The sequence below is a fragment of the Cyprinodon tularosa genome, unplaced genomic scaffold (assembly GCF_016077235.1).
Source record: "Cyprinodon tularosa strain WSP-4 unplaced genomic scaffold, ASM1607723v1 ctg45, whole genome shotgun sequence".
In the NCBI taxonomy this organism is placed as follows: domain Eukaryota; kingdom Metazoa; phylum Chordata; class Actinopteri; order Cyprinodontiformes; family Cyprinodontidae; genus Cyprinodon; species Cyprinodon tularosa.
In genome coordinates this window covers 79,126-97,395 of record NW_024039174.1, presented here as the reverse complement: position 1 = coordinate 97,395, position 18,270 = coordinate 79,126, and the positions used below count along the sequence as shown (strand labels likewise).

At 39.4% G+C, this 18,270-nt stretch overlaps 2 protein-coding genes across 2 annotated transcripts in view; both read left to right on the top strand.

The window, feature by feature from the left end:
* Positions 1–1,533: 1,533 nt before the first annotated feature.
* Positions 1,534–8,023, top strand: LOC119793346 (zinc finger protein 665-like). Its single transcript, XM_038300492.1, has 7 exons — positions 1,534–1,702; positions 2,440–2,642; positions 2,725–2,817; positions 3,272–3,367; positions 5,000–5,110; positions 5,184–5,313; positions 5,404–8,023. The coding sequence occupies exons 1-7, from the start codon at positions 1,690–1,692 to the stop codon at positions 7,278–7,280; spliced, it is 2,523 nt and encodes an 840-aa protein (XP_038156420.1). The 5' UTR covers positions 1,534–1,689; the 3' UTR covers positions 7,281–8,023.
* A 3,445-nt stretch (positions 8,024–11,468) lies between these two features.
* Positions 11,469–18,270, top strand: part of col6a1 (collagen, type VI, alpha 1) — a 42,929-nt gene continuing 36,127 nt past the window's right edge. The window contains exons 1-2 of the mRNA XM_038300432.1: positions 11,469–11,742; positions 12,287–12,416. Coding sequence (XP_038156360.1) covers positions 11,658–11,742; positions 12,287–12,416 — 215 coding nt within the window. The 5' untranslated portion in view covers positions 11,469–11,657. The remainder of the gene's footprint in view (positions 11,743–12,286; positions 12,417–18,270) is intronic.

Genomic DNA, 18,270 nt, shown 5'->3' with positions numbered 1-18,270 from the left:
ATAGATTAAGTAATGTATTATAACTGATGACGGAAAATATCATGGTGTGAAAATTGGCCAATATGGATGAAAAAAAAAATCAAAATTAAAAATAAATCTGTAAAAGATATGAGTGTGTTGACATCCACCAGTGATTTTTGCTGTTAATTTACCACTGGGAAAAGTTTGGAAATTACATTTTACATCAAAACACAAAAATTAGCCTATAACCTAATTATAAAAATGAGTAATGAGCAAGCTTTACAATATTCTTCAGTGTAAATAAGGATTTAATTGCTTAGATGAAGTTCAAATATTTCATTTTTATTTGCCATTTCTGCTGTTGTGAGGAGTTGAATCAAAATATTTTCTGTTTATTAACAAATTCATGTTTGAAACAGTTTAGAGGTGTACCAATCAAGGTAATCTGATTGTTTTTTAGGGTTTCCTTTGTAGTTTGGCGTGCCAGATTCATTTTAATTTTCTATTTTAGTTTGCAGGGTTAGTAGCACTAGTTTTAAACTCTCACAACTACTAGATGATATGCATTCATGCTTCAAAGCCTTTCTCTTATATGAAGACAGTGAAACAGAATTTGCTAATTTTTTTTAGTGTCTAAATATTTAATTTTAAATTGCTTTGACACTTTGTTTTGTTAATGTTCCATTCCAATGACAAAGTAAGAATATTAAAACCTCAACAGTTTGAATTAACTAAGTTAGTATTTGTAACGATACCTTTCATTCAGTGAAATTAGCTTTTTAAATCAAGCTTCGCTTGATCACTGTAAGCCTGTTTTTAAAGAGCATTTATAATTCTCTCTATTCACCAAAATCAGGCCTTGACCTGAACACTTATTATATCTTCAGCTCCAAAGAATGAGACACTATCCATTGCTGTGGTTAAGAGCTCTAATCAGCTCATCATGGTGGAAGTACACCCCTAAAGATAATATATTTTTTCCAATTATCACTGCAAGCAGGAGATATCTTGGCTTTCTTTAAGCTATGATTTATTTTTATTTTTTTATTTTTTTATTAGCACTCTTATATTACGGCCAGAGTTGTGACATGCACAAGGTGTCATGGCAGCATATTCTTCAACCTGAGCTGTTATTGATAATTGCAGCTCCTCTAATATCAGACATGTAGAAAGAGGATTATTTGCTACTCTGAGTTGATTCGTTTCCAAAGATTAGTAGGAGGATGTTACATTTACTCAGACACATTTACTTGAGGGATATCTAGGGGGAAGGGATTTTCTATTCTATTCTTTAAAAAAAGGGGGGGTATATCAATATTTATTTGATCTGACAGGTTGTAAAATTTTATGGAGTCACAATTTTATTATCTAAGTAATAAAAAAAAAGTCACAACCTTTATTGAACAGTTTATGTTAATTCCAGACATTTAGCATATACGAATAAAATATTTTATTTAGAATAGCTTGGTGTATATTTCGGTTGTCCCGAAAAACTGTGCTTGTCATTTTGATCACTGTGGAATGAGTAGCAGTCTTCTCCTCCGGACCGCCCTGTAAAGCAAAACAAACGTCCCTTCTCCAGTCAACGCTCTCTTTGATGAACTGCGTGTTTCAGGAAGAAGTTGGGGCCTAACGCTGCGTATTCGAGTAGCTAGCACATTACCCTAAACTATGAAAGATAATCTGTTATGTTGATTTTACAATTTTGCGTGAAGAAATAAAGACACAATGAATGATATGGGTATGTATAACATCTTGAAACTCAACAGTTTATTCCGTTTTTGTACTCGTTTTTGTTGGCCGAGTTAGCTTGTAGTATGGGGTGAGGCAGTGTTTAGCAGGCCTCGACTAATCCCTGGAACAGAATATGTTTTACACTGCAATATTGTTGTTGTGCTCTGAGCGCTGGCGGCCTTGAAGCTAACATGATAGCGTTAGCTAATATGCCTTTCTTCGCACGAAAAAAGAGCTAAATGTTTCTAACATGTTTGTTTCTAACCTTAATGTTTTAGCGACCATTTAAGTGTGCATATTAATAGAGTAGAAACAACTAGAGCTCTGCTAATCGTATTTGAAGCAGCTAGATAACGGATATATAATGATTAAACCTGCAAAATCCGTGCTAAACATGTCAAATATTATTAATGCAAAACAAGAGTTCTTCTTTCCCTTGAAAATTTGCATAAACAGATGAGAGCTTTGAAATTTAACGGAAACCAAGGGCTTTGTGGTATATAAACAACACAATGTAAACAAAGAAAAACCAGTCAGCACAAGTGACCATCCAATTTCCTTAAAAAATGAAACTTTGTACGTTGTACAATAATAAGCTAATCATTAAAAGTTTCCAACCGAACTTTAACCTTTAAGTATGAAAATATTGGTGCTACGCACCCTAATAATAAAAGCAGTTTAGTTCTCTAAATGTGTTTGATTTCATCTGTTTCTGCTGATTGATTGTTGTATTCTTATTCAAAGAATTCAGCGTCCCCTTGTCCTCATTGGCACTCCTGGTCCCACCGCTTCGCCTGATGTCAGCGGTGATGTGGGAAGTTGTTCGGCAGCGAAACATAAAGCACTATGGCAAACTGGAGGAATTCGTTTCCATGGTTACAGATGCTGTACCTGAACTGATGAGTAAACGAGAAGGGAGGCTCCTGTCCCTAGGCCTCAGAGCACGGGTAGGTAAAATGTTAGGATGCACCTCACAAAATGTATTGAGAAGAACTAAAGGAGCCATCTAACTAACTGCATTTACCGCAGACAACTCTTGAGCTGTTGCGCTCTGAACACCCAGAAGATCTGAAGGCAGTTGAGACTCATCTCAACCGGATCCGATCTTCTTGCCTGGAAGAGGTTTGTCTTGTCTATTACTGTTCTATAAATGATCATTTATATCTAGCTTTTAGGTAAAAGTTACCTCTTCGTATTTCAGACAACTCGTTTAATTGTTTGTGATGATTTTTATTTTAGTGTTTTGGTAATATACATCTATCTTATGTATAATATATGTGTTTTCCTACATTTTAACACCTTGGAAAAAGCTACCACTGGTGATATTGTTTCTCTGCTTTATTTAAAAACGCAACAGTCACTACTTCCCCGTCATCAACACAAGCATAGCCACCCTTCAGATGTACGTTGGAAGTAAACATTAGCTGTTGATGTCTGCTTAGACTTCCTTATTACACAAATGTGATTAAAGAATGACCGGCATTATCAGAAGTGATTCTGGATTATATTGTGCCTCCTTACTTATTAAAGCACAACCATCATGCTGATGAAACTGATGATTTGTTTTGTTTTCCAGACAAATGATCCTGTAATCGAAGCCCCGGAAGCTAACTTCATGAAGCTTGTCCAAGGCCTTATTGAAGACACTGATGGCAGGGAACACTTTCTCAAGGTAAACAAGGAAAAAAAGGGTTTAGATTAGAAGGGCTGCCTGTCACTACTTAAATCTTAAACTCCATCATAAAGTTTGGAAAGAGCTTGCCCAGTACAGCATATGTGCCTTCAGTTTTGTTTTGTTTTTTGCCAGGTATCAGTTGATAGGTGCTGGCTGCCAATACCCGATCCGTACTTGTAGCTTGATCCGTACCATCAGCTTATTTGTGCATGTGCAACAAGATATACATCCAGGTCATCCTTGATTATACTTTATTAAAAAGACCTAAAATAAGTTTACCTCCATACAAATAGTAAGCGTATTAAAGAATAATGTGTTAAAGGTTAACAATGCTTTTCCTGAGAAAATAAATGCCTTAAAATCCTTTCTGTTTTATCACTTGTCTTTGCCCGATCTGTGCTGGAAATGGGATCCTATGCTACTTCTGGGAGCTAACTTTCGGCCTTGAGATTAAAATTAAATCTTTGTTTTATTTTTTTTCCTTTCGTGTTAACCGTATGGTTTATAGTGCGTAATCTAAACAAAGAAACAACTAAAATGCAGATAAACATGGCTTAATCATATTTTACCGGACTACTCTGAGCATGATGATGATTATGTCAGACAAGCAGTTTAACTGAGAAAATGTAAAAAAGCATCAAATTGTCTCAGAAAAGTCCTAAACATGTTTTAAAGATGTGTATTAGCAGTCTTTAGTGATTTAAGGATATAATAAAGTACTTTGATTACATTATTTATGGCAACCTGGGTGAATATCTGCTTGAGTTGATGGTGTGGATTGTGCTTCCGTTACGGAATCGGATATCGACTAGGGTCGTTTTCATGTTGGAATCCTGTCCTCCTGCTTAATTTATAGGACCTTGGACTTCTTAATACAGAACACATTTGCATTAGAGCACGCGATATGGACTTAAAACATTTTCACAATATTTTGTGGTACAATTATGATAACAATCAAATTGATGATAGAAAAAAAAATTACTTCTTCAGTCTTTCCTAGGTAACTGTATGGCTGTGACTGCATGTCAAAGCAATAATAGCTCCATAAATACTGCTGATGACAACTATACAATTTAAACAGCCTTCTTTAGGACATCAGTTACATAAAGAAGTGTGATTTTATATCTCTAAACGTCCCTCGCTCACCACATTTAATCATAATCTTCGAATTTGTTGATCCCTCAAACACTAAACAACAACATAAATGGTGTTAAAAATCCATTTTTCAAGTTCTCAAAGATGATTATTTCTAATTATTTTTTAGATAATAAATAGAAATTCTTCTACTGACAAGATGTTTATTATAAATTTCGAGCCATACTGCTCATTCATGGTTCCTTTGCTAAGCTGATGTTCCTCACAGCCAAAGCAGCCAGACAGCCCCAAACCTTGACACTTCCACCACCGTGCTTGACTGTAGGCAAGCTGCAGCTTATTTTAAGGGTGTGTCTCTTCTGACAATTTCCCAAATTAACTTTTAGGTGTTAAGTAGAAGTGTATACCTTATTTTAATACTTTATTTCCATCATTATCAACTCACAAATAATATCTAGTTTTCTGTTAATCGATCACATTATGTCCCAGTGATTTTATTTATGTGGAGATGTGGCTTTAATTTCTTTGCAACAGAACGTGTTTCCTGTGGAGTATGGCCCAGACTTTGACACGGCATTAGAGACTCTTGTTTGTGAGTTCTTCACCAGACTAGAGGAGCTTCTGCCGATACCCGATTTTAAACAGGTAAGAGTTTGTCGTTAGAAGTTGGCAGAACATTTGAAACATGCACTGGTTGAACTTAGAGTTCTATTTTCAGACAGCGTCTTGGATCAGTGCGGCCCCTGCTGTCATAGAGGAGTACATGCAGTGTGTTTCAAATGGAGAAGACCTTAAATTTCTACTCCAGAGCAAACAGTGCCATGGAAAGTTGGCGAAGACCACAGTCGGTAAGGAATTATTTTTTCCCAGATGGAAAATAGTGAGGAATACGTCCGTCTGTGGAAAATTTAACTTTTTTTTTGTTTGTTTTATTCCAGCGGCTCCTTTTCAATCTGAAGATCTTCTGATTCCATCGCTGTCTCTTCCTCCATCTTTGGAAGTGGCCATTGCCTCCCACCCAAGTGCTTGTGACGATGAAAACACAGACGTCCCGCAGATTGTCATGTTTGACGAAGAGCTTTCCACAAATCCTTCCACTTCCACAGACTTTCCCGAATCGCCTAAAAGGACAGAAGTAGCTTCACCTCTTCGCAGGAGGCATCAGTCAGGAGTCCATAAATGCCCAGAGTGCGACAAATGCTTCAAGCATCACTCCGTCCTAATCGAACACCAGAGACTCCACAGCGGCCTGCAGCCGTACAACTGCTCCGAGTGTGGGAGAGCGTTCAGGACAGCCACCCTGCTGGCAGGACACAGGTTGAGGAAGTGTAAAAATGCTGCATACATTTGCATTAAATGCGGCAACAGTTTTCCAACTTCCCTGGAAAAGTTCCGACACCACTGCGCAAAACGGCGGCGTAACCATGACTGTGGGCAGTGCGGGAAGAGCTTTCTAAAGTCCAGCAGCCTGAAAGAACATATTCTAACTCACGTTCAAAGCCGACTTTTTAAGTGCAGCCACTGTGGTGCTGGATTTTCAGGAATCGGGGACCTGAAATACCACCAGCAGGTGGATCACGAAAAACCTTATCAATGCAAACAGTGTGGAAAGAGCTTTATTTCCTCCAAGTCTTTAGCCAAGCACCAGCAGAGACATGAAGACGGTGGCCACATGGAGACGGTTAAAATAATGAGCGGAGGTAAACATAAGAGCATCCCAGGCTACCGGACTTCTTCACTGTCTCTGTCCTACAGGAAAATGTCTGTCAAGACTATCTACTCTGGGAGGAGGGTAACACATAATTGTCCGCTGTGTGGGCGGAGCTTTAAGTACCGCTTTGAGTTTCTGGAACACCAGCGTTTCCACACAGCAGTGAAGCCCTACAAGTGCTCTCAGTGTGGAAAAGCTTTCCGGACTGAAGCCCACCTGTCAGGCCACAGGAAGAGGAAGTGTAAAAACGCCGCCCACATCTGCACCAAGTGCGGCTGTCAGTTCAGATCTTTGCATGAACGTGTCCGACACCAGTGTGTCCAGCTGCTGACCAAATACGAGTGTTCCCATTGTGGCAAGACCTTCAAGATGGCCCACCTGCTCAGGAACCACCAAATGAGCGAGCACCAGCTGCCGTACAGCCCCAACCACCGCTTCAGGTGCCGGTACTGCGACGAGACCTTCCCTGGCATCAGTGAGCTCAAGTACCACCAGAGAGTGGACCACGAGAAACCCTATCAGTGCCAGGAATGCGGCAAGTGCTTCCTGTCAGAAAAATGCCTGAACAATCACGAGCTGCGGCACAACGACGAGCGACCGGAAAGCTGCCCGGTGTGCGGCCGCGGCTTCAGGAACCGCTACGACCTGAAGCAGCACATGCGGACCCACACGGGAGAGCGGCCCTACCAGTGCACCCACTGTTCGCAGTGCTTCTCCACGGCGGGTGGACTGCGCAGTCACACCAGGGTCCACACGGGAGAGAAGCCCCACGTATGCCCGGACTGTGGAAAGGCTTTCTCCCAGATGGGGGCGATGCGCACCCACAGACTCACTCACACGGGGGAGAGGCCTTTCAAATGCACCATATGCGGTAAAGGGTTTACAATGGCTCACAAGGTAACGGTCCATATGCGAGTACACACGGGAGAGCGGCCGTACGTGTGCTCACAGTGCGGCAAAGCCTTCTCAGACGGCAGCGTGCTGAAGCAGCACATGCTGAACCACTCGGGGGTCAGACCGTACCACTGCCAGATCTGTCCCAAGACCTACACCTGTCTGAACCACCTGAGGAGACACCTGAAGAGTCACTCCAACATGAACTGAGGCTGCTGTAAAACATGCTGAACTTGACCTAAAACATTTCTGCACTGGTTAGAAAACAAAAAGGTACTTCATTTTTTTTATTAGACTGAGCCTGCAATACTGACTATAGAATCAAACTGTATGTTTGTTGACACTGAAGTGGAAGTGTGATGTAAATGAAAGCACATACTAATACAACCAGCGCAAAAAAACGTTTTCTTCACACCTAATAAGCTTTGTTTTCCTGTCTTTTTTTAACTTTTTTTCTTTATCCTGAGGTCTGCAGTGGAAAATCATTCCCTTTTAAACTCTTACAGTGAATTCTATAATGTGTCTGATCTGTGAAGAGAAACCTTATCTTTGTTAGCACAGTTTTTCTTTGTTACAACAGCAGTTTAAATACAACAAATGTAGGTTCTCAGATGAGCATGAGGCTGTAAGGATGAACGGCGTAGCAACCAGCCAGCAGTGATAGTTTTGCATGCATCTAGTAAATTCTATTATTTTGCACGACCACTTCATAGACTTTGCAGCTCATTTAGATGGCGACCATATTATGGTTGATATGTATGTGCTGAAATTGTAATACTGGCTTTCCTTTTTCTTATTGAAACCTTGTTAAACAAATTGTACATTTTATTTATTGGTTCAAAAATGTAAAAAAAAAAGTCAAGTTTATTTTGACAACCATAATTTGTTTGTCTTGTATTTCTTCTGAGGTTTCTGAAATCCGAGTTTCACATAAAATGAGTTTGATTACTTTATGCTTGTTTTTGGCTGTTTTGTTAAAAAGAAAAAAGGGGCCAACATCTTTATATGATGTTCAATGCAGTACCTTGCAAACTATGTGTAATTGTAAGGTTCTTTCAATACCATAGATATATATATTTTTGTGAGAATTTTAGACGATAGGCATAAATTAGTGCCAGTAGAAAAAATAATTATTTTTTCAAAATAAGAAATATTATAAATGGGCTCCTTGTGTTTGGAGCTCCTGAGGAAAAGCTTTACTACCTTAATATTCATAGCTGGTATTGTTTTGGTTCACATCTCTACAACCCATTGCACGGATGGAGATCTTTGTAAGAGAGTTTGGGATTAGATTGGATGGAGAACACATGAGCAATTAGATTTTTATTTCAGCATCTGGACTTAGACTGGATCATCATAACTTAGGCTTAAAGCATTTAAGGATGACTGTCCTGAAAGGTAAACTCCCCCCTCCCTTTAAATCCTTACATAAAATTTTCTTCCAGGGTTTCTGTATTTTTCACTACATCATCTTTTATGCTGAGTAGTTTTCCCATCTCTGCTGAATAAGCACATTTCTGTGACATGATGCTGCTATTTTATAATAGTTTAGAATAATACAATACGTCCTCTATATTATGGCAAACTATGGGAATACTTTAGGCTGTTGGTCTTTATAAACCTTTTTTATGTTATCTAACGAAGCAATTAAGCCTTAACATATTTGCTGCCTTTCAGCAGGAAGGTTGTGGGTTAAATTCCCGACCCGGAGTGTTTCTGCATGGAGTTTGCATGTTCTCCCTGAGCATGCATGGGTTCTCTCTGGGTACTCCCACAGTGCTAACATGATTGTTAGGTTAATTGGCTTCTCTAATTTCTCCTTAGGTGTGTGTGCGTAAATGGTTGTTGGTGTTGCCCTGCGAAGGACCGGCTGCTTCTCACCCGTAGACAGCTGGAGATGGGCACCTGAACGCCTCGCAACCCCACTTAGAATAAAGCATGTCAGAAAGTGGATGGATAACACTGGATTTGTACTAATATTTGATTTCACACATTTACTAATTGTGTGACTTCCGATAGTAAATGGTTATACTTTGTCAGTATGAGATTACATACATCCCTAATTGTATGCATGAAGAAATGTGAAATTTGTTCTTCTTTAAATTTAGCATTTTTGCACTATGTGGATCTATCATGAAAGTCCAATAAGTTTTTAATTGTGGTGTTGGAAAAGAAAAATAGAAAAAAACTCCCACTATGCATGAGATTAAGCATTTCTTAGCTTTTCACTAGATGGCAGCATGCAATAAAAAAACAATTTTCCATCAATGGCTGAACTGTGTTTTCCTTTGCTCATTAAATCAAACATTTACTTTCCTGTTTGATAAAAAAAAAACTCTTTGGAGTTTAATTTACCTGCAATTCCCAGTTGTTTCTTTTCCTAATCAAAAGAAATTATTCAAATGTAATAGGTACCAACTGTTCAACACCAAAAACAGGGCCACCCCTGTGCCAGTAAATGTTTGTAATTTTCCCTCAGGTCTACAGCTTCTTCCCTGCACTGTTAAAGCTTGTTTGTTGTATCTGGGATCATTACAGAGCAACCTTCCCTTGGAGGAAATCATCTCCATGGGATTCACAGGGAAGTGCATCTACAGAGGATGAATGTGGCGGCGTGTTAAATGTTGCAAGATGTTTATATCTGCAGACTGGAGACGCTGGCTGCCCTCAGCCACATGCCTGTTTAATGACGTGGAAATGCTGCAAATCTTGCTGGAACAGCAGGGCTGTGTGGAAGAGTCACATCTTCACAAAGCATTTTTGTCTTTGCATTTTTATCTTTAATTTCTTATATTTTTTTTTATTCTAATATGTTTGTGAAATGCTAAATTAAAGGAGTTATTCAAGAAACTAGAATTAATGAGGTGGGGGAGCTTGAAGTGTAGTGCATTCCTCTGGATTTATATGGTTTAAATTCTTCATGATGAACAGTTTTCATTGAGACATTTCAAAATGCACGCATTACAGCATTATAAGGGCACCACAGCTGCTAAAAATCTTAAAGATTTACTACGAGAGCCTGCTAATAAGAATGGATCAGTACCAGATGTCCCTGTTTTCTCTCCCTCTTTCCTCCAGTGATCTCAGTGGAAAATCCACTTCCAAGCCAGACTTTTTCCTACAGTCACACACTCAGGACACAAACACGCACATATGGCAACAGCAATCATTCAGCATCCAACCTCCCACCCCCTTTAACCTTTTCCAAGTTATACCCGCCCACGCCGTTCTATCCCCCCTCCAACGATTGTTTCCAAACTGATTTCCAAGGTCAACACAAACACTAGATGGCGCTGTGTCTCTTCCTGCTTAGATAGAGTCCTCTCATAGGCCTACACCCTTCCTAACTGTTATGCTCAGGTCAGGCCTGTTCGCCAGAGTTTCCACTCCTCTTTCTCAAGAAACAAGAACTTTTTTTTTCTTTTTAACTGGAACAAGAGGAGAAAACGACGCCTTGATGTTTCTCAGCTGCTTTTAATCAAGCCTGATAGATCCGGTTTTGAGTGGGCATCATTTTTCAACTTGGCAGTTGTATTTTCTTCAAAAACAGAACAACACTACACTTGGAAAGACTTACCATGGCTTACCACTTACCATGAAAAAGTGAAATTAAAGCCAAATCTCTATCTCTGGTGTTTCTGCACCCATTTAAACTTTTAACACTTTTTATATCCACCTAACTTAGACTTAGACAGAGGTTATTTGTTATTTGTCATTTTGTTTACACAAGTGTATTTTGTTTGGAAACGGCTCTCTGGACAATTTCATCTTTTTTTAAAGTGCAGCCTTGAAAAATTGTAAAAACATCTGCATATATATATATATATATATATATATATATATATATATATATATATATATATATATATATATATATATATATATATATATATATATATATATATATATATATATATATATATATAATATCAATGTTTTCTATTAATTAAGACATATAGACTGACAATAACAATATTTGTGGGTAATGAAAACTGGATTTCCACATCAAGCTTTTATAAAAATTCTAGAAAAGAAAAGGCTGGTAATATTATTTTGTACACACCTTAAAGGAACAATAATTTACCATTTGTGTTCCATAAACTTTGGCCACTTTTAGACTAATCAACGTTTTTTTTTTCTTCTTTCTTTTGTTTAGTTAATTGCCTGATTTTCCAACAGGCTGTAAAGTTTTCTCACATGCGACTGAAATGTTTCACTGCAGCATGCATTGTATGGGATTCCATTTATTTCAAAAATAGGTTGATGTAATATGAAAAGACTTTAATTATGTGTGCACATATTTAATGCTAGTCTGAACTCTTATTCCGTGCGCGTTCTGGCGCTCCACACCCATCCACCCCTGGGAACTCCTCCTTCTTTTCCTCCCTCTCCGTGCGCTCTGGCCATCCTCTGCGCGCTCTGGCTCTTCGCCCCGGACAAACTGTGGTGGGGTGCGCTCGGTCTCCTAAAAGTTGACCGAATTTAGCGCAGAAGAGTCGGGCAGAGTTGCATTTGGGGTTTTTATTCGGGGTGCACAGGAGTGTCGTATGATTCGGGTTTGAGGGTGATTTATTTTGCAGATTTATCATGGAGGCGCTGAAATGTCTCCTTGCGCTCCTGTGCGCTCTCCTGGTTGGAGCACAGGACGAGAACATAAAACAAAGCTTTAGGGGTAAGTTTTCTTTAAATATATTGCTTTAAACTAAAAATATTCTACTTGATATGATAATTTAGACTTACTTTATAAAAGTTTTTATTTTTATTTTAAAGTGTCTGCCTTGCTGTTACATCAGATATTCTTTTTAACTGTTAAAGTTGCGCCCTATAGAAGTAGCTGCAAAGACGCAGAATAAACTTAGAAGGAGAACAGAATGGCATCTGACTGTTTCTGATCCCTTTGAATGGGCCTTTATAAAGACCAAATGTTTGATACTTGTGTAAAAACCGGGCAAAAAATGCAGGAAAGTGTGTCTTAAGTTTTCTCAGTTTTAAGTGCAATAAAGCTTTTTTAGAATTATGACAAAATGAGCTGAATGGAATCCAAAGTGATGCTTTTAAGAAGTTGGCCTGCAGTCTTTCTGTGCAGCAGTGGCCATGCGTGGGCTGTGGATGCTATACTAATTTATTTTTTGTTCATTGGGAGATAAACGTTAGTATTTTGATCATATTTTCTTCTCTTTTCCATAGACTAATATTTGGTTGTGTTTTCTAAACAGACTGTCCCGTGGACCTTTTCTTTGTGCTGGATACATCTGAGAGTGTCGCCCTCAGACAGAAGCCCCCCGAATTTTATATCAACCAGATCAAAGAATTCACCAAAGAGTTCATAGATGAGCTCAAGGAAGTGTAAGACAAACACACACAGAATCCACATTCAATCACTTTATGTTTGCTCTGTATGGGGAACTGGAATACAGGCAGAAAACCAAAGTGTCATTAATGCAAATACAAATGGGGAGAAATTTGGGGGTTAAAGGAGTAACGCATTTGACCACGCCCACCTCAGATAACAATGTGTTGTAGTGTGTTATGTAGTGTTGCAGTGTCACCATTCCTATTTTGATCATAACTGAACAGCTTTATGCTCATTTATTTGGCTATTTAGCAAAGTTGGACTGCAGGATCGTTCAGGGATCAGGGAGCGAGGCACTGGCCATCAGTGGAGCATCTCTTATTTTTATGTATTTTTTTTTTTTATGTGAGCCATATGACCACAGGATACAATCTAGTGAAAAATAAAAAAAAGTTGTCACAAACGTCTGCAAATTTTAGGACTTTAAGTCATTTTATATGTCTTGCTTTTAGTTTTGCCACACAGGTAGTGGTGACTTAGAAAACGTAATTAATAAACAACAAATCTTAAACCTTTTATGAATTATGCTTTTCATTTAAAAGGTACTGTGCCTTTTTGGTATATCTGTCATCCAGACTTTCTGAACCCTTTTTTGTTTCTGGAAAAAGAACAAACTGAGTATTTTCTGTGCAATAACCTGTTTCTCTATATTTGACACCCAATGCAATAACTATATATATATATATATATATATATATATATATATATATATATATATATATATATATATATATATATATATATATATATATATATATATATATATATATATATATATATATATATATATATAAAAAACTGTTTTCTCACCCCTCGTGGGGTGGTATGTGTCATCCTCAAGCTCGGGTCCTCTACCAGAGGCCTGGGAGTTTGAGGGTTCTGCGCAGTATCTTAGCTGTTCCTAGGACTGCGCTCTTCTGGACAGAGACCTCTGATGTTTTACCTGGAATCTGCTGTAGCCACTCTCCCAGTTTGGGGGTCACAGCCCCCAGTGCTCCAATTACCACTGGCACCACTGCTGCTCTTACTTTCCACATCTTTTCTAGCTCCTCTTTCAGCCCTTGGTATTTCTCAAGCTTCTTGTGTTCTTTCTTCTTGATGTTGCTGTCGCTTGGGATTACCACATCTATCACTACTGCCTTCTTGTGCTGTTTGTCGATCAACACGATGTCTGGTTGGTTAGCCATCACCTGTTTGTCAGTCTGGATCTTGAAGTCCCATAGGATCTTAGCTCGGTCATTCTCAACTACCTTAGGAGGTGTCTTCCATTTTGACCTTGGGACTTCCAGCCCATACTCATGGCAGATGTTCCTGTACACTATGACAGCTACCTGGTTGTGGCGTTCCATGTATGCACTTCCTGCCTGCATTTTACACCCTGCTGTTATGTGCTGTATTGTTTCAGAGGCATCTTTGCACAGTCTGCATCGGGGGTCCTGCCTGGTGTGGTAGACCCTGGCCTCTATTGATCTTGTACTGAGTGCCTGTTCTTGTGCTGCCATGATTAGTGCCTCTGTGCTGTCCTTCAGTCCAGCCTTCTCCAGCCACTGGTAGGATTTTTTGATATCAGCCACTTCTTCTATTTGTCTGTGGTATATGCCGTGCAGTGGCTTGTCCCTCCATGATGGTTCTCCTTCCTCTTTCTTGTCCTCGCTTTCGGTTTTCTCCTGCCTGAGGTATTCACCAAGCCATTTGTCTTTGGGGGCCATCTTTCTGATCTACTCCTGGGTCTTAGTTGTTTCATCCTGGACAGTGGTCTTGACACTCACTAGCCCTCGGCCTCCCTCGCTACGCTTGGCATACAGTCTCAGGGTGCTGGATTTGGGGTGGAACCCTCCATGCATTGTGAGGAGCTTTCTTGTCTTGATGTCAGTGGCCTCTATCTCCTCCTTTGGCCAGTTTATTATACCAGCGGGGTATCTGATGACTGGTAGGGCATATGTGTTGATGGCTTGGATCTTGTTTTTCCCATTCAGCTGACTTTTCAGGACCTGCCTTACTCTTTGTAGGTATTTAGCTGTGGCAGTCTTTCTTGCCATCTCCTCGTGGTTTCCGTTAGCCTGTGGCACCCCAAGGTATTTGTAGCTGTCCTGCACATCTGTAATGTGGCCTTCTGGTAGTTCAACCCCCTCGGTTCTGATCATCTTCCCTCTCTTTGAGACCATGCGACCGCACTTGTCCAGTCCGAATGACATCCCAATGTCGTTGCTGTAGATCCTGGTAGTGTGGATCAGTGAGTCGATGTCTCGCTCACTCCTGGCATACAGCTTGATGTCATCCATGTAGAGGAGGTGACTGATGATTGTTCCGCTTCGGAATTGGTATCCGTAGCCAGTCTTTGTGATGATCTGGCTGAGGGGGTTCAGGCCTATGCAGAACAGCAGCGGGGATAGTGCATCACCCTGGTATATGCCGCACTTGATGGTGACTTGTGCTATTGGCTTTGCATTGACTTCCAGACTTGTTTTCCACAGCTTCATTGAGTTCTTGATGAAGGCTATTAGAGTCCTGTTGATCTTGTACATTTCCAAGCATTCCAGTATCCATGCATGTGGCATTGAGTCATAGGCTTTCTTATAGTCAATCCAGGCAGTGCACAGATTTGTCTGCCTGGTCTTACAGTCTCGAGTTACTGCTCTATCCACTAGTAGCTGGTGCTTGGCTCCTCTGGTGTTACTGCCTATTCCCTTCTGGGAAGGGTGCATGTATTGAGCCATGTGCCTATTCATCTTAGCCGCTATGATGCCTGACAGGAGCTTCCATGTTGTACATAGGCAAGTTATTGGCCGGTAGTTGGATGGGGTTGTTCCCTTCTGGGTATCCTTCATGATCAGGATTGTCCGTCCTTGGGTTAACCATTCTGGGTGGGTCCCATCCATCAGCAGTTGGTTCATTTGTGCTGCGAGGCGTGCATGAAGTGCGGTTAGTTTTTTCAGCCAGTAGGTGTGGATCATGTCAGGGCCTGGTGCTGTCCTGCTCTTCATACCTGCCGCTCTTTCTTGGACATCTGCCGTTGTAATGGTTACTGGTTCTTGTTCTGGGAGATTGCTGTGATCTGTTCTAAGATCTTCTAACCACTGAGCATTGGTGTTGTGGGATGCCTTCTTCTCCCATATGTTTCTCCAGTACTGTTCAGTCTCAGCCCTGGGTGGATCTGATCTTGAATTACCCTGCCACTGTGAGTACACTTTGGATGGGTTGGTGGAGAACACCTGGTTTATTCTCCTGGCTTCTGCTTCTCCCTTGTATCTCTTTAGGCGGGTGGCCAGGGCGGCGAGTCTTTGTTTGGCAGTTTCTAGAGCCTCAGGAATGGACAGCTTGTTGTACTTAGGTAACCTTTTCCCTACACCTTTCTGCAGGTCTGAGAGCTGACTAACCTGTCTTCGTGTTGCCTTGATCTTCTCCTCCATGGGGGCTCTGCTTTGTGGCCTGTGGTGTTTATCTTATAGCCAAGCATCTCTAGGATCACTGTAGCTGTGGCGTAGGTCAGCTCGTTGGTCTCAGTTATGTTTTTAGTAGGGATAGTATGTAGTGCTGCATTTACATCTTCTAGAAGACTTTCAGAGGGTACTCTGTCACTTAGCCTTGGCAGTCTTGGACGTCATACTAGGGGATCCAGTTTGGTCATGATCAGCCGTCGTAGGTCAGCCGCCCTTACATTTAGTGGGCCTGTTGTTGTTGGGGCTGGGGACCCAATCTCTGTGTGTTGGGATGATGATATTTCCCTACTGACCTGTTGTCCTGACTCCTCCTTACTGCAGCATGTCAGTTGTACCTCATCAATTTCTAGTTGTGATAGGAGCTGCCGTTTGCGGATGTTAGAACACTGAGTTAGTAGTTGTTTCTTTGTCAGTGTGGATGATGGTTGTTGGAGCTGCCATAATTCCCATAGTCTCTGCATGTAACCTCTCTCACTGGGGACGCTTGTATAGTAGCATTTCATCAGTACCAAGTTTTCTGCTCTAGTCCATCTATGTCTTGTTCCAGTAGCCAATTTGTCATCAAGTTGCCCTGGTTCCCTAGCAACTGACGCGGACCTTGTTAACCCGGGCGACGTCCGAGCCGGTATGGCTCTTGTATTTGCGGTATCACTCATGCCTTAGGTAGGCCACTAAGCACAAAGGACCTTGCCTAAGGGTCCACCATATATATATATATATATATATATATATATATATAGCAACATTGGTGTGTATATAACATATACGTATATATATATATATATATATATATATATATATATATACATATATGTTATATACACACCAATGTAAACATCATGTGCAATAACCTTGTATGATAATCCTACTATAAAAAAAACACAAAACAACTGTATATATCCCATTGACCTTTTTCCTTTGGCACATTCTTCGGATGTAACGATTACATTTCTCCACTGTGAGATCAATAAAGTCAATAAATCAATCAATCAAACCTCCAACCTTTACAGTTGCTCAGAAGCAAATGCTCTGCTTGCTAACCATGAAGCCACACCATCGCAGTTCCAACCCCTGGTTACTGGAAACTTAATGATAGGTCAAGTTAAATCTGTAATTAGATAAAAGGCTTTATTGCCATTAAATAGAACATCCAATGCTAATTTGATTGGTAACATCTCTTTGTTTAAATTGATTATTAAAGGAAAGCTGAACCTCAAACTAAAAAGCCAACTCCAAAAGTTGTATTTTCCATACCTCACAAAAAACACAGGGTTAGCTGAACTTTCACATTTTGAAATAGCCAATAAAGGTTTAAGTACTGGAGACTCTTTGGAAAAAGTTAAAGATTACAACTGGTTTTTTGAACTGGGCTAAATTATTGTCCCTAAACTTAATGTTTTTTTTAGTTTTTTTTTTTAGGTTTATACAAATGAAATTAGCTTTTCATCTAAATTAACATGTTGGTATACTATTAAGTGCAACAAGTGGAATACGAACTGTAAATAACCTTTACATCTTTACTGCAAAAAAAAAAGGTGAATTATGTGTCTGTTCTGTTTCATACCAGTTTTTCTTTGTGTCATTTAGATTTAAAGTGTTATTTTTCAAACTCAGATTTAGTCATTTTTATTTTATCTTTATACCATTTCTCTTTTAGCAATATAAAAGGCTGGTTTAAAAAAGCACCTAGAGAGATGATTCAAAGGGCTGTATGAAAAAATAAACATAACAGGAAAAGACAGAAAAAAGTACACTGCAGTGGCATTTAGATAATTAAATAATTATTAAGAATTAATGATTCAAGTGAACAATGATAATATTGATTGATAATAAAACTAAAATAAGTTGGACTACAAATTTAAACTAATAATGTTTATATGGTACTGGTAAGTCTAATCATATTTCATATCTTTATTTAAAGCAAGCTATGGTTTCAGCGACATTGGTTCATTTAAGTGCAGCAAAGGGCTGGATGATATGGCTTAAAAATTTAATCTCCTGTTTTTTCCCTACAAAATCTGAATAATTGATTTTCTTTTCACTTGAATTTCATTATAAAAAGACTTAAACTTAGACTTAGACTTAACTTTATTTATCGTTTGAGGATTACTCCTTTAGGGAAATTTTGGTTCCAGTAGCTTATATAGAGTAAAAAGAGTTAAAGCAAGATGCCATTAAAGATAAAAATACGACAGACAATAAAAAAAAGAGTGTATATAGTACAAAAAAGCATTTAAAAAACAGGTTTGATGTCCTGGAATATGTTTCCCTATTATAAAAATATCTGCACTGTAGAGAGCTAAGGGAAGACTTAGTAGTTGACTTGGGTTATTGCATTTGCACTGCGGAGATGTACTGACCTTGTAAATATATATATATTTTTTAATATACATGCTAAACAGAAATT

Bases quoted from the DNA above. Each gene is read 5' to 3' on its own strand.
- LOC119793346 (XM_038300492.1), top strand. The intron at 2,643-2,724 runs GTAGGTAAAATG...CATTTACCGCAG, and splicing joins CCCTAGGCCTCAGAGCACGG to ACAACTCTTGAGCTGTTGCG. The intron at 3,368-4,999 runs GTAAACAAGGAA...TCTTTGCAACAG, and splicing joins GCAGGGAACACTTTCTCAAG to AACGTGTTTCCTGTGGAGTA.